Here is a 15187-nt window from a genome sequence, read left to right as displayed (position 1 = left end):
TTACTTGAAGGTAAACTATAATAAAATTAAAGATATATACTATGAACCCCAAAACAATCACTAAAAAGATGTAAGAATTATAGCTAATAAGACAACAAAAAAGATAAAATGGTATCTATGCATATACATATATATATTATAGTCTCTGTCCCTAGTTCTTGACAGTGTGCTTCTAAGAGCCTTGTAACTTTCTGAGTGATAGGAGCATCTTTTGTTGAAATATTTGGTCTTAGTCCTCAGTTGCTGATATAAAACCTTGTGAGACTTTCAGCTGCCTCTCCCCAGTAACCTTCAGGGAGGGAAGAGGGGACTGGAGACTGAGCTCAGTCACTAACAACCAATGATTTAATCAATTATCAATCATGCCTATGCAATGGAAACTCCACAAAATCTCTAAACAATGGAGTTCGGAGAGATTCCTGGGTGGTCTACCCAGGGACGATGGAAACTCCATGCCCTATCTCTCCTGACTTCCAACCCCGCCCCATACCCTTCCCTAGTCATCTCATCCATCTGGCTGTTTCTCAGTTAAATCTTTTATAATAAATTGTTAAATGCAAGTAAAGTGTTTCCCTGAGTTCTGTCAGGCATAGCAAAGTGTTGAACCTGAGGAAGGTGTTGTGGGAATACCCAATTTGCAGCCAAGCTGATCAGAAGTACCAGTATTTGTGATGAGCATCATTAATGGGGGCAACCTTGTGGGCTGAGCCCTTAACCTGTAAGGAATGACACTAACTCTAGGTAGACAGTGTCTGAATTGAACAGAATTCACACACACATACACACACACACAATTCAGTGCCAAAGAATGAAACGAAGAAGAGCTGGGACTAATAGAAAAGTAACAGATTTAAACCCAACCATTGATGCAGCTCCCAGGATCATTGCAGATGGGAGGCAGGACTAGATTGCAGCTCCTGAAAGAGCAGTAAGCGGAGGCTTGCACTGTGAGTTTTAGCTCCAGACTGACTGCAAGAACAAACCAGTAATCCTAAGACCCAGAGACCCTCTGAAGGAAGCGGACTACTCCTACAGGACCCAGGAGACCCCCAAATACTGTGAGTGCCCCAAATGCGGAGAGGAGGGAGACCCTCCTCTCCCAAAGGCACACCCCCACGGGAGAAGCTGAAGGTCAGTTTGCGGGAGAAGTTTCTGACTTTACCTGAACCCGAGTCAGGTTAGAGAGCTGAGCGAAATACAGGGGTAGAGGAAGCAGCAGAAAGGCCCTGGGAGCTCCCTGGGTCCCCAAGCAGCCCATTCCTGCCTGGCACCACAGGGATCCATTGGGCGGGTGGCCAGAGGAGCAGGGGGTAAAACTCCACAGAAAGAAGGCATTCTGTAGCCAAACTCTGTAACAATTTGATGTAACAATCTGAAAAGGACCAGAAGCCTCCTGGCCAGAACTTGGGGGGAGGGCAGGAATCCAGACTTCACAGGCAGGGGAAGAACTAAAGCCCTTTTCTTTAACAGCTGGAAAGCGGATAGCCTTGGGCAAGTTTTCAAGCCCTCTCCCTGGAAACAGACAGGGGCTGTTGGGGAAGATATGGTGGGAGTGAGACCTGTCCTTCAGTTTGTGAGGGAGCTGGGAGCTGGGTGAGGCCTGTGACTGCCGGCTTTCCCCCACTTCCCTGACAACCTGCATGACTCACCAGAAGCAGCCATAATCCTCCTAGGTACACAACTCCAGTGACCTGGGAATCTTACCCCCATCCCCACAACAGCCACAGCAAGACCCACCCAAGGAAAGTCTGAGCAGGCATAGACCTGTCCCCACCTGACGGTCCTTCCCTATCCACCTTGGTAGTGGAAGACAAAGGGCATATAATCTTGGGAGTTCTAGGGCCCCACCCACCGCTGGTCCCTCTCCACACTATAGCTGATGCTTTCTGGAAAGTGCCACCTCCTGGCAGGAGGCCAACCAACACAAAAATAGAGCATTGAACTACCAAAGCTAAGGACCCTCACAGAGTCCAATGCACCCTCTGCATCTCCACTGGAGCAGGCACTGGTATCCATGGCTGAGATCCCCACAGACGGTTAACATCACAGGACTCTGTGCAGACAACCCCCAGTACTAGCCCAGAGCCGGGTAGACTTGCTGGGTGGCTAGACCCAGAAGACAGACAACAATCACTGCAGTTTGGCTCACAGGAAGCCACATCCATAAGAAATGGGGCAGATTACTACATCAAGGGAACACCCCATGGGACAAAAGAACCTGAATAATAGACTTCAGCCCTAGACCTTCCCTCTGAAAGAGCCTACCAAATGAGAAGGAACCAGAAAACCAACCCTGGTAATATGACAAAACGGGGCTCTTCAACACCACCCCCCACCAAAAAAAATCACACTAGTTCACCAGTAATGGATTCAAACCAAGAAGAAATCCCTGACTTACCTGGAAAAGAATTCAGGATGTTAGTTATTAAGCTAATCAGGGAGGGACCAGAGAAAGGTAAAGCCTCAATGCAAGGAAGTCCAAAAAATGATAAAGAAGTGGAGGGAGAAATATTCAAGGAAATACATAAAGAGAAAACAATAAAAAGGAAACACTGGACATACTTTTAGAAATGTGAAATGCTGCGGAAAGTCTCAGCAATAGAACTGAACAAGTAGAAGAAATTCAGAGCTCAAAGACAAGGTCTTCAAATTAACCCAATCCAAGAAAGACAAAGAAAAAAGAATAAGAAAAAATGAACAAAGGCTCAAAGAAGTCTGGGATTATGTTAAATGACCAAACCTAAGAATAATTGGTATACCTGAGGAAGAAGAGAATGCTAAAAGCTTGGAAAACATATTTGGGGGAATAATTGAGGAAAATTTCTCCAGCCTTGCTAGAGACCTAGATATTCAAATACCAGAAGCACAAAGAACACCTGGGAAATTCACTGCAAAAAGATCTTCGCCTAGGCACATTGTCATCAGGTTATACAAAGTTAAGATGAAGGAAAGAATTTTAAGAGCTGTGACACAGAAGCACCAGATAACCTATAAAGGAAAACCTATCAGATAACAGCAGACATCTCAGGAGAAACCCTACAAGCTAGAAGGGACTGGGGCCCTATCTTCAACCTCCTCAAACAAAACAATCTTCAACCAAGAATTTTGTATCCAGCAAAACTAAGCATCATATATGAAGGAAAGATACACAAAATAAACAACCGCTTTCAGATAAACAAACGCTGAGAGAATTTGCCATTATCAAGCTACCACTATAATAAGAACTGCTAAAAGGGGCTCTAAATCTTGAAACAAACCCTGGAAATATATCAAATCAGAACAACCTCTTTAAAGTATAAAGTAAAAATCACACAGGACGCAGAAATACAAGTTAAAAAGCAAAAAGAAAAAACAAAACGAAAGTACACAGGCAACAAAGAGCATGATGAACGCAAGGGTACCTCACATTTCAATACTAACATTGAATGGAAATGGCCTACATGCTCCACTTAAAAGATGAAGAACTGCAGAATGGATAAGAACTCATCAACCAACTATCTGCTGCCTTCAGGAGACTCATCTAACACATAAGGACTCACATAAACTTAAAGTAAAGGAGTGGAGAAAGGCATTTCATGCAAATGGACACCAAAAGCAAGCAGGAGTAGCTATTCATATATTAGATAAAATAAACTGTAAAGCAACAGTGCTTAAAACAGACGAAGAGGGACATTATATAATGGCAAAGGCCTTGTCCAACAGGAAAATATCACAATCCTAAACATATATGCACCTAACACTGGAGCTCACAAATTTACAAAACAATTATTAACAGACCTAAGAAATGATACAGACAGCAACACAATAATAGTGGGGGACTTCAATACTCCATTGACAGCACTAGACAGGTCATCAAGACAGAAAGTCAACAAAGAAACAATGGATTTAAACTACACCTTGGAACAAATGGATTTAACAGATATATACAGAACATTTCATCCAAAAACCGCAGAATATACTTCTATTCAACAGTGCATGTAACTTTCTCCAAGACAGACCATACGACAGGCCATAAAACGAGCCTCAATAAATTTAAGAAAAGTGAAATGACATCAAGCACTCTCTCAGACCACAGTGGAATAAAACTGGAAATCAACTCTAAAAGGAACCTTCAAAACCATGCAAATACATGAAAATTAAATAACCTGCTCCTGAATGAGTATTGGGTCAAAAACGAAATCAAGATGGAAATTTAAAAATTCTTCAAACTGAATGACAATAACGACACAACATATCAAAACCTCTAGGATACAGCAAAGGTGGCACTAAGAGGAAAGTTCATAGCCCTAAACGGCTACATCAGTAAGTCTGAAAGAGCACAAACAGGCAATCTAAGGTCACACCTCAAGGAGCTAGAGAAACAAGAACAAACCAAACCTAAACCCAGTAGAACAAAGGAAATAACCAAGATCAGAGCAGAACTAAATGAAATTGAAACAAACAAACAAAAGATAAATGAAACAAAAAGTTGGTTCTTTGAAAAGATAAATAAAATTGATAGACCATTAGCAAGATTAACCAAGAAAGAAGAGAGAAAATCAAAATAACCTCACTAAAAAATGAAGCAGGAGATATTACAACTGACACTACTGAAATTACAAAAGATCATTCAAGGCTACTATGAACACCTTCACACAGATAAACTAGACAACCTAGAAAAGATGGATAAATTCCTGGAAAAAAAACAACCCTCCTAGCTTAAGTCAGGAAGAATCAAATACCCTGAACAGACCAATAACAACCAGCAAGAATGAAATGGTAATTAAAAAATTACCAACAAAAAAAAGTCCAGCACCAGAAGGTTTTGCAGTAGAATTCTACCAGACATTCAAAGAACTGTTCCCAATCCTTTTGACACTATTCTACGAGATAGAGAAAGAAGGAACCCTCCCTAATTCATTCTACGAAGCCAGCATCACCCTAATACCAAAACCAGGAAAGGACACAACCAAAAAAGAAAACTACAGACCGATATCCCTGATGAACATATATCCTAAAATCCTTAACAAAATACTAGCTAACCAAATTCAATAACATATCAAAAAGTTAATCCACCATGATCAAGTGGGTTTCATGCCAGGGATGCGGGGATGGTTTAACATCTGCAAGTCAATAAATGTGTTATACCACGTAAGCGGAGTTAAAAACCAAAATCACATGATCCCAATGGATGCAGAAAAAGCATCAGACAAAATCCAGCATCTCTTTACAATTAAAACTCTCAGCAAAATCAGTATACAAGCGACACACCTTAATGTAATAAAAGCCTTCTATGACAAACCCACAGCCAACATAATACTGAATGGGAAAAAGTTGAAAGCATTCCCTCTGAGAACTGGAACAAGACAAGAATGCCCACTCTCACCACTCCCCTTCAACACTATCCTAGAAGTCCTAGCCAGAGCAATCAGACAAGAGAAAAAAATAAAGGGCATCCAAATCAGTAAAGAGGAAGTCAAACTGGCACTGTTTGCTGACGATATGATCGTTTACCTTGAAAATCCTAAGGACTCCTCCAGAAAGCTCCTAGAACTGATAATTCTGCAAAGTTTCCGGATACAAGATTAATGTACACAAATCAGTAGCTCTTCTATACATCAACAGCAACCAAGTGGAGAATCAAATCAAGAACTCGATCCCTTTTAAAATAGTTGCAAAAAAAAAAAAAATGCTTAGGAATGTAACAAAGGAGTCAAAAGACCTCCACAAGGAAAACTACAAAACAATGCTGAAAGAAATCATAGATGACAGAAATGAATAGAAACACATCCCATGCTCATGGATGGGTAAAATCAATATTGTGAAAATGACTCTACTGCCAAAAGCAATCTACAAATTCAATGCAATACCATCAAAATACCACCATCATTCTTTACAGAATTAGAAAAAACAATTCTAAAATTCATATGGAACTGAAAAAGAGCTTGCATAGCCAAAACAAGACTAAGCAAAAAGAACAAATCTGTAGGCATCACACTACCTGATTTCAAACTACACTATAAGGCCATAGTCACCAAAACAGAGTGATACTGGTATAAAAATAGGCACAAAGACCAATAGAACAGAATAGAGAACCCAAAAATAAACCTAAATACTTACAGCCAACTGATCTTCGACAAAGCAAACAAAAACATAAAGTGGGGAAAAGACACCCTTTTCAACAAATGGTGCTGGGATAACCAGTTAGCCACCTACAGGAGAATGAAATTGGATCCTCATCTCTCACCTTATACAAAAATCCAGTTAAGATGGATTAAGAACTTAAACCTAAGACCTGAAACTATATAAATTCCAGAAAGTAACACTGGACAAACCCTTCTGGACATTGGCTTAGACAAGGATTTCCTGCCCAAGAACCCAAATGTAAATGCAATAAAAACAAAGATAAATATCTGGGACCTAATTAAACTAAAGAGCTTTTGTACAGCAAAAGGAACAGTCAGCAAACTAAACAAGACAACCCACAAAGTGCAAGAAAATCTTCACAATCTATACATCTGACAAAGAACTAATATCCAGAATCTACAGCAAACTCAAACAAATCAGTAAGAAAAAAACAATCCCATCAAAAAGTGGGCTAAGGACATAAATAGACAATTCTCAAAAGAAGATATACAAACGGCCAACAAACATATGAAAAAATGCTCAACATCACTAATGATCAGGGAAATGCAAAGCAAAACCACAATGCGATACCACCTTACTCTTGCAAGAATGGCCATAATCAAAAAATCAAAAAACAGTAGATGTTGGCAGCCAGGCACGGTGGCTCACGCCTGTAATCCCAGCCCTTCGGGAGGGTGAGGTGGGCAGATCATCTGAGGTCAGGAGTTCGAGACCAGCCTGGCCAACATGATGAAACCCCATCTCTACTAAAAATACAAAAATTAGTCGGGCATGGTGACCGGCACCTGTAATCCCAGCTACTAAGGAGGCTGAAGCGGGAGAATCGCTTGAACCCGGAAGGTGGAGGTGGCAGTGAGCCAAGATTGTGCCACTGCACTCCAGCCTGGGCAACAGAGTGAGCCTTTGACTTGAATGAATGAATGAATGAATGCCGGGCGCAGTGGCTCATGCCTGTAATCCCAGCACTATGGGAGGCTGAGACGGGCAGATAACATGAGGTTGGGAGTTCAAGACTAGCCTGACCAACATGGAGAAACCACGTCTCTACTAAAAATACAAAATTAGCCAGGCATGGTGGTGCACACCTGTAATCTCAGCTACTCGGGAGGCCGAGGCAGGAGAACTGCTTGAATCCAGGAGGCAGAGGTTGCAGTGAGCCCGGATTGCATCACTGCACTCCAGCCTGGGCAACAAGAGCGAAACTCTGACTCAAAAAAAAAAAAAAAACAGATGTTGGCATGGATGTGGTGAACAAGGAACACTTTTACGTCCTGGTGGGAAAGTAAACTAGTATAGCCATTATGGAAAACAGTGTGGAGATACCTCAAAGAATTAAAAGGAGAGCTACCATTTGATCCAGCAATCCCACTACTGGGTATCTACCCAGAGGAAAAGGAGTCATTATACGAAAAAGATACTTGCACACATATGTTTATAACAGCACAATTCACAATTGCAGAATTGTGGAATCAACCCAAATGCCCATCAATCAACGAGTAGATAAAGAAACTGTGCTATATTTAGGACGGAATACTACGCAGCCATAAAAAGGAACGGATTAACAGCATCTGCAGTGACCTGGATGAGATTGGAGACTATTATTCTAAGCGAGGTAGCTCAGGAATGGAAAAACCAAACATCCTAGTTATCACTGATATGCAGGACTAAGTTATGAGGACACAAAAGCATAAGAATGATACAACAGACTCCGGGTACTTGCGGGGAGGAATGAAAGGGGGGCGAGGGATGAAAGACTACAAATATGGTGCAGTGTATATTGCTTGGGTGGTAAGTGCACGAAAATCTCACAAATCACCACTAAACTGGCATGGTGGCTCACGTCTGTAATCCTAAATTTTGGAGGCCGAGGCGGGCAGATCACTTGAGTTCAGGAGTTCAAGACCAGCCTGGCCAACATGGTGAAACCCTGTCTCTACTAAAAATACAAAAATTAGCCTGGCATGGTGGCACATGCCTGTAGTTCAGCTACTTGGGAGGCTGAGGAAGGAAGACGGCTTGATCCCGGAAGATGGAGGTTGCAGTGATCTGAGATCGCACTGTGGCACTCCAGCCAGGGTGATAGAGCAAGACTCTGTCTCAAAAAAAAAAAAACAAAAAAACTTGCTCATGTAACCAAATACCACCTGTACTCCAGTAACTTATGGAAAAATAAATTTTAAAAATAAACATCGAAACACAGAAAAGGAAAATTTTAAAAAACAGAAATGTGAAAAAAATAAATCAGGTATGCTATCAGTCAAAAAATAAATACGTAAACCCAGCCATTACAAATAATCATTAAACATAAATAATTTCAATAACTCGATAATTTTTTTTTTTTTTTGAGATAGAGTCTCACTCCGTCACCAAGGATGGAGTACAGTGGCACGATCTCAGCTCGCTGCAACCTCTACTCCCTGGGTTCAAGCAATTCTTGTGGCTCAGCCCCCCAAGTAGCTGGGACTACAGGCACATGCCACCACGCCCAGCTATTTTTTTGTATTTTTAGTAGAGACAGTTTCGCCATGTTGGCCAGGCTGGTCTCGAATTCCTGGCCTCAAGTGATCCATCTGCCTTGGCCTCCCAAAGTGCTGGGATTACAGATGTGAGTGACCATGCCTGGATTCAATAATTCAACTGAAAGACAGAAATTGTCTGATTCAACAGCAAGACCCATTTATATGCTGCCTATAAGAAATTCACATTAAATATAAAGATATAAATAAGGGAAAGTAATACTATGGAAAAACACACACCACGCTAACATTAATCAATAAAGCTGAACTGGCTGCATCAATATCAAAGTACATTTTAGAACAAAAAATATTACCAAGGAGAAACAGGGCCATTTCATAATGATAAGAAGCCAATTCATTTAGAGGATATAACAACAATCTAATGTTTTAATCCATAAAACATTTATTCACATAAACTGATCGTCAGAATACATGAAACAAAAACTAATAGAATTGCAAGTAGAAAATTGTCACTCAAGAAAAAAATAAGTGGCCAGGCGTGGAGGCTCATACCTGTAATCCCAGCACTTTAGGAGGCCAAGGCAGGCGGATCACAAGGTCAGGTAATCTAGACCATCCTGGCTAACACAGTGACACTCCGTCTCTACTAAAAATACAAAAAATTAGCCAGGCATAGTGGCGGGCACCTGTAGTCCCCGCTACTTGGGAAGCTGGGGCAAGAGAATGGCGTGAAACCGGGAGGCAGAGCCTGCAGTGAGCCAAGATCGCGCCACTGCACTCCAGCCTGGGCAACAGAGCAAGACTCCATCTCAAAAAAAAAAAAAAAAAGAAAGAAAGAAAAAGAAAAAAAAAATAAGTAACACAAATATCTCTAATCTATTAAACAAAGTAAATTTGTAGCCAAAAATCTTCCTACAAAGACAAGTGCTGGCCCAGATGAATTCTACCAAACATTTAAGTTGGGGATAAAATGTCAATCCTATATAAATTATTTCAGAAAACCGAACAGAATACTTCAGAAATCATTCTGAAGCTATATTACTGATTCCAACACCAAAAACATTACAAGAAAACTACAAATATCCCATGAACCTAAATTCAAAAATTCTCAACAAAATTTTAGCAAATCAAATCCAACAATATATAAATACAATGGTATATTGTGACCAAGTTCAGTTTATCCCAGGAATGTCAGTCTAATTTCATATTTGAAAATGTCATTCACCATACTGACAGACTAAAAATGAAAAACCACGTATTTCAATATATGCGGTAAAAAAAACATTTGAAAAATATCCAACATCCATCCCTGATAAAACCTTCCAGCAAATGAGAAATCAAAGCAAACTTCCTCAACATGATAAAAAGCATCTACAAAAAACCTACAGCTAAGATCAGACTTAATGGTGAAAGACTAAATGTTTTCCCTTAAATATCAAAAACAAAGCAATAATGCCCACTTTACCACTACAATTCAAAATTCTGCTAAAGGTGTTAGCCACTGCAATACAACAAGAAAAACAAAAGGCATCCAAGACAGGATAATGATCATCTTTGCAGAAAATACTGTGGAATCCTCACAAAACTACTTGGTGGTACTAAGTTGCAGGACACAAGATCAACATACAAAAATCCATCACATTTCTACTTATTAGCAACAAACAATTGGAAATAAAAAATTTTAAATTACCACTTACAATAGAATCAAAAATACAAAATGCTTAAGGATAAATCTAACATAAGATGTGAAAAATCTATATACTGAAAATTATAAAACATTGCTGAGAAAAGTTAAAGACCTAAAGCAATGGAGAGATACTATATTCATAGACTGGAAAATTCAATATTGTTAAGATGTCATCAATCCTCAATTTGCTCTGTAATCAACAGAATCCCAATCCAAATATCAGCTTCCTTTTTTTGTAGAAATTGATTAAATGGATTCTAAAATCCATATGGGAGGGCAAATGCCTACAACAGTCAAAGTAACTTTTAAAAAGAACAAACAGGACTTATACTACCTACTTTTAAGACTTACTATAAAGCTAGTATAACCAAGAGAGTAAGAAACTGACATAAAGACTAGACACGCAGATCAACGGAAAACAAAGACTCCAGAGGAAGACCCACACCTATATGGTCATGGACTTTCAACAAAGACGCAAAGTCAACTCAGTGGAGAAATAATAGTTTTTCAACTAATGGTGCTGAAATAATTAGACAGCCATATGCGGAAAACCCCACAAACTTTGATCCATACTTCTCACTCTAAATAAAAGTTAACTCAATAAGGATTGGAGACCAAAACATAAAACCTAAGTCTATTAACACTTCTAGAACAAAACACAGGACAAATCTTTGTGATCTTGAGTTAGGCAAAGGGTTCTTAGATAAAACACCAAAGGCACCAAAAGCATAAATTCATAAAAGACAAGGCTAATTTGGATTTCATAAAAATAAAACCTTCTGCTCTTTGAAAAACACTGTTTAGAGAATGAAAAGGTGAGCCACAAACTGGGAGAAAAATTTGCAAATCTCACATTTGATAAAGGACATGTATCTAGAATACACAATGAACCACAAAACTCTACAACAGAATATCCCAATTTTAAAATGGGTAAAATAATTGAATAGACAAATAAGCATATGCTAAAATACTCAACATTGCAAGTCACTAGGGAAATGCAAATTCAAATGACAAGGAAATAATACTAAAATTTTAAAAGTCTAAAATAAAATTAAAGATCGAGTATAGGGCCGGGTGTGGCGGCTCACGCCTGTAATCTCAGCACTTTGGGAGGCTGAGGTGGGTGGATCATGAGGTAAGGAGTTCACCATCAGCCTGGCCAACATGGTGAAACCTCATCTCTACAAAAAATATGAAAAAAAATTAGCCGGGCATGGCGGCGGGCACAGCTACTCGGGAGGGGTGAGCCGAGATTGCACCACTGCACTCCAGCCTGGGTGACAGAGTGAGACTCCGTCTCCAAAAAAAAAAAAAAAAGAGAGAGAAGAGAGAGTGTGAGAGTGAGTGTGTGTGTGTGTGTGTGTGTGTGTGAGAGAGAGAAAGAAAAAAATGCAAATTAATTTATAGTGATAGAAAGCCTAAGAAAGCCTATCAGTGGTTGCCTAAGGAGGAACAAGAACTGAGGGAGGGAGGGATTACAAAAAAACCAGGGCATCTTTCTGGGGGTAATGGATATACAGTTGACCCTTGAACACAAATTTGAATGTGGGGGGCCACTAATACACATAATTTCTTCCACCTCAGCCACCCCTGAGACAGCAAGACCAACCCCTCCTCTTTCTACTCGGCCTACTCACAGTAAAGATGAAGATGAACACATTTATGATGATCCACTTCCATTTAATGAATAGCAAATATATTTTCTGTTCCTTACGATTTTAGTAACAGTTTTTCTCTAGTTTATGTTACTGTAAAAATACAGTATATAATACAAAATATGTGCTAATAGACTACTTATGTTATCTGTAAGGCATCCAGCCAAAAATAGGCTATTTTAAGTTTGGGGGGAGTTCAAAATCATACATGGATTTTTGACTGCATGGGGGACCGGTGCCCCTAATCCCCACATTGTTTAAGGGTCTATTCGTTATTGCACGGGCATTGGTCTGTTCACAGCCCCAAATGGATGACTTATCCAAGTCGTTTTGAATTCTGGACTTGTAGATTCACAACCTGACAGGAACTGTGGTATAAATCCAAATGTCAATCTCTGGCCACAATGGCTCACATAAACCTTGTTTCTGCCTTCCAGGGACTTACTTTCAGGACTCTGCTGCACCTATCAAAGCAGTGTAGCAGAATGCTTAACAACACACAGAACTAGCCTGGAATCCAGACACTACCATTTCAGTCGTGTAATTTTAGGGAAGCTGTCTATGCTCTGTGAGGTTGAGTTTTCTCATCTGTAACATGGGAATAATGGTACTTACCTCAGGGTGGTTGTGACAACCGACCTCATCAACATAAAGCACTTAACACAGTGCATGACACATCTTAAATGCTCACTAAATGTTCTAAGTTATAATCTCCATTCCCCTTTCCTGTGGGTTCCTCACTCTTCCACCTATATGACTGTCACAGAACCTCATCAAGAGTTTCCTGACCATTGTTCCAGAAACCCAAAGCACAATGTGTCTACTGAACACTTAAAATGTAGTTACTCTAAACTGACATGTGCTGCAAGTTTAGTAATTTATTACTAAAAATTAATTAAAATTTTAAAATTGTTTAAATTAAAAATTTAAGTAATTTATTACTTAAAAATTTAGTAAGAAAATGTAAAATATCTCACTAGTTTTTTTTAACTTTTAAAAAATGTGGCTCCTAGTAAATTTTAAATTACACGTGTTTGACATTATACAATCACCGTTCTGTAACCGTGGGTTCTGCATCTTGGGGATCGACAATATTTGGGGGTAAAAAAAAAAACTGTATCTATACTAAACACTGTACAGACTTTTCTTGTCATTATTCCCTAAACAATACGGTGTAACAATCTACATAAGACCTACATTGTATGAGGTATTGTAAGTAATTTAGAGATGATTTAAAATATACAGGAGGATGTGCATAGCTTATACACAAGCACTATACCATTTTGTATCAGAGACTTGAGCATCCCTGGATTTTGGTATCCAAGGGAGGTCCTGGAACCAATCCTCCACGGATATCAAGAGATGACTATATGTATTTCTAATCAACACTGCTGGTCTAAACACAGTAAAAGTTCCAGGCAGTACTAGTTCCTCCCCCAAGTCAGTAGTCTAGTTATCCAGCAAAGCCAACCTGTCATTGCTTCCAAAAGTCTTGCAGGAACCTCACACAGCCTAGTCCTAACAGTCACTTCATAGCTGAATCTGTTTACAAAATCCACCCAATGACTTTCCACCACACTCAAATCCTTCCAATGACAAGAAACTCATCAACTCCCAAAGCAGCAACCCTTTTCACCTTTGCACAACTCCTGAGAATTAGACAGTTCTTCCTTATACTCATGAAGATCTACCTCTCCAGAGGGCTGATCTTAGCCTTACCTCACCCCTATGAGTCATTCAGAAAAGGCTCAAGAACAGGAGAAACTATCATTTGCAGACCACTTCCAATGTACAGTGTAAGCTTTAGCTTACTGTAGCATTTAACCCTCACAGCAATGCAAGAGGTAGAAACTGTTATCTCCATTTGGTTGATAATGGGGTCTAGAGAGCTGAGAGAGATAAAAGTGATGGCTAGGGTACCATTCAGGAAGAGCATATTTCAAACCAGAGGGGGCTGACTTCTAAACACCTTTATTCAGCGTTGCTTTTGTGGTTATGTTCTCAACATTCTTCTCTCTCCCAATTATCTGGCTTATCAGTAGCAATCCTGCTTTGGCCGGAGTTGCCCTTACCTGTCTCAGCAGCCCCAAGGATGTCCAGTCTGTCACGGATGGCAGGTGCCAAGGTCAGGGCTTGGATCGGTGTAGGTGCAGAGAAGCCTAGAAAGCTGAGTGCTCGGAGAACCGGCCTGGGAACAAACAGGTCCTTCCAAGCTGACACATCTGCCTTCTGATCATGAACTTCAGGAATCCATGTCTTCACTTTTTTGGGCACCTTAACAGCAGTGCTCTGAGAAGGCTCCAACCTTTTTTTCCCTTTATTTTTCTTCTTTTTTGGAGCAGTTTGGACCAGGTTTTCTGATGTCTTCTCTCCAGCCTCCGGATCATCACAAACCATGCCATCTCCCTGGGCCTCCAGCTCAGAATCTTTGACTTCAACCTCTTTCTGGGTACTGGTTCCTTCAGTTGCTACATTTTTACTTTTCTTCAACTTGATCTTTTTCTTTGGTGAGCTAGACTCTCCCTCCTCCTCTTCTTCTGAAACAGCTTGTGACTTTCTCTTGGGTGCCTCCTTTGAGAAGAGACTGGAGGGATTCTCGGCAGGAGAGACCAACTGGTAATCTGTCAATTCCTCAAAGCATACCAAATCATCCATCTGTCCATCTGCAAACATATTTGGGTCAATCTTCACTTCCTTCCATTTTCCCACAACTTTGATTCCCTTTGTCTGAAATTTGCCATAGTTTGATGGCTTTGGCCTTGATTTTGTGTCCTTCAACTTCATGGTTGCTGAAAAGGAGATACATGTTCTATTAGGTTGGTGTCTGAGAAGCAGAGGGTTCCGATGCAACAAATATTTTCTAAGCAACTAGGCCCTACAAAGAACTGAGGATACAAAGATGGCTATCACACAGTTGCTCCCACCTAGAGAAGAACAGAGGAGGAAATACCACAGAACAGAGAGCTTTGCCTGGAACACAGGGTACGCATGTGATGGAACAAAGACGTATGAGCTAGACCTGGTTTGAATTTCAAATCCAACACTTAACTGCGTGTGTGACCTTGGATAGTGCCACCCACTCCTCTCTGAACTTCAGTGCTCTCATCTATAAAAAAGGGGGGAGAGTACCTAACAATATCTAAGTTGTATATTTTATGTAAATAAAGGAAATTATGTAAAGCACGGAGGATGAAGCCTGCCACACATAAGCCGTTCTGAAGGCAGAGTAAGAATCTGAGGGG

The 15187-nt window shown here is 40.2% G+C and overlaps 1 protein-coding gene across 1 annotated transcript in view; it reads right to left on the bottom strand.

Moving 5' to 3' along the window:
- Positions 1–15187, bottom strand: part of DDX24 (DEAD (Asp-Glu-Ala-Asp) box helicase 24) — a 29315-nt gene that overhangs the window by 13135 nt on the left and 993 nt on the right. Inside the window, exon 2 of the mRNA XM_011951552.1 lies at positions 14018–14734. Within this exon, the coding sequence (XP_011806942.1) occupies positions 14018–14729 (712 nt within the window). The 5' untranslated portion in view covers positions 14730–14734. The remainder of the gene's footprint in view (positions 1–14017; positions 14735–15187) is intronic.

The sequence above is a fragment of the Colobus angolensis genome, unplaced genomic scaffold, assembly GCF_000951035.1.
Source record: "Colobus angolensis palliatus isolate OR3802 unplaced genomic scaffold, Cang.pa_1.0 Scaffold32, whole genome shotgun sequence".
Classification (NCBI taxonomy): Eukaryota; Metazoa; Chordata; class Mammalia; order Primates; family Cercopithecidae; genus Colobus; species Colobus angolensis.
Note: the sequence above shows the minus strand (reverse complement) of the source record. Positions and strands in the feature narration are given on the sequence as shown.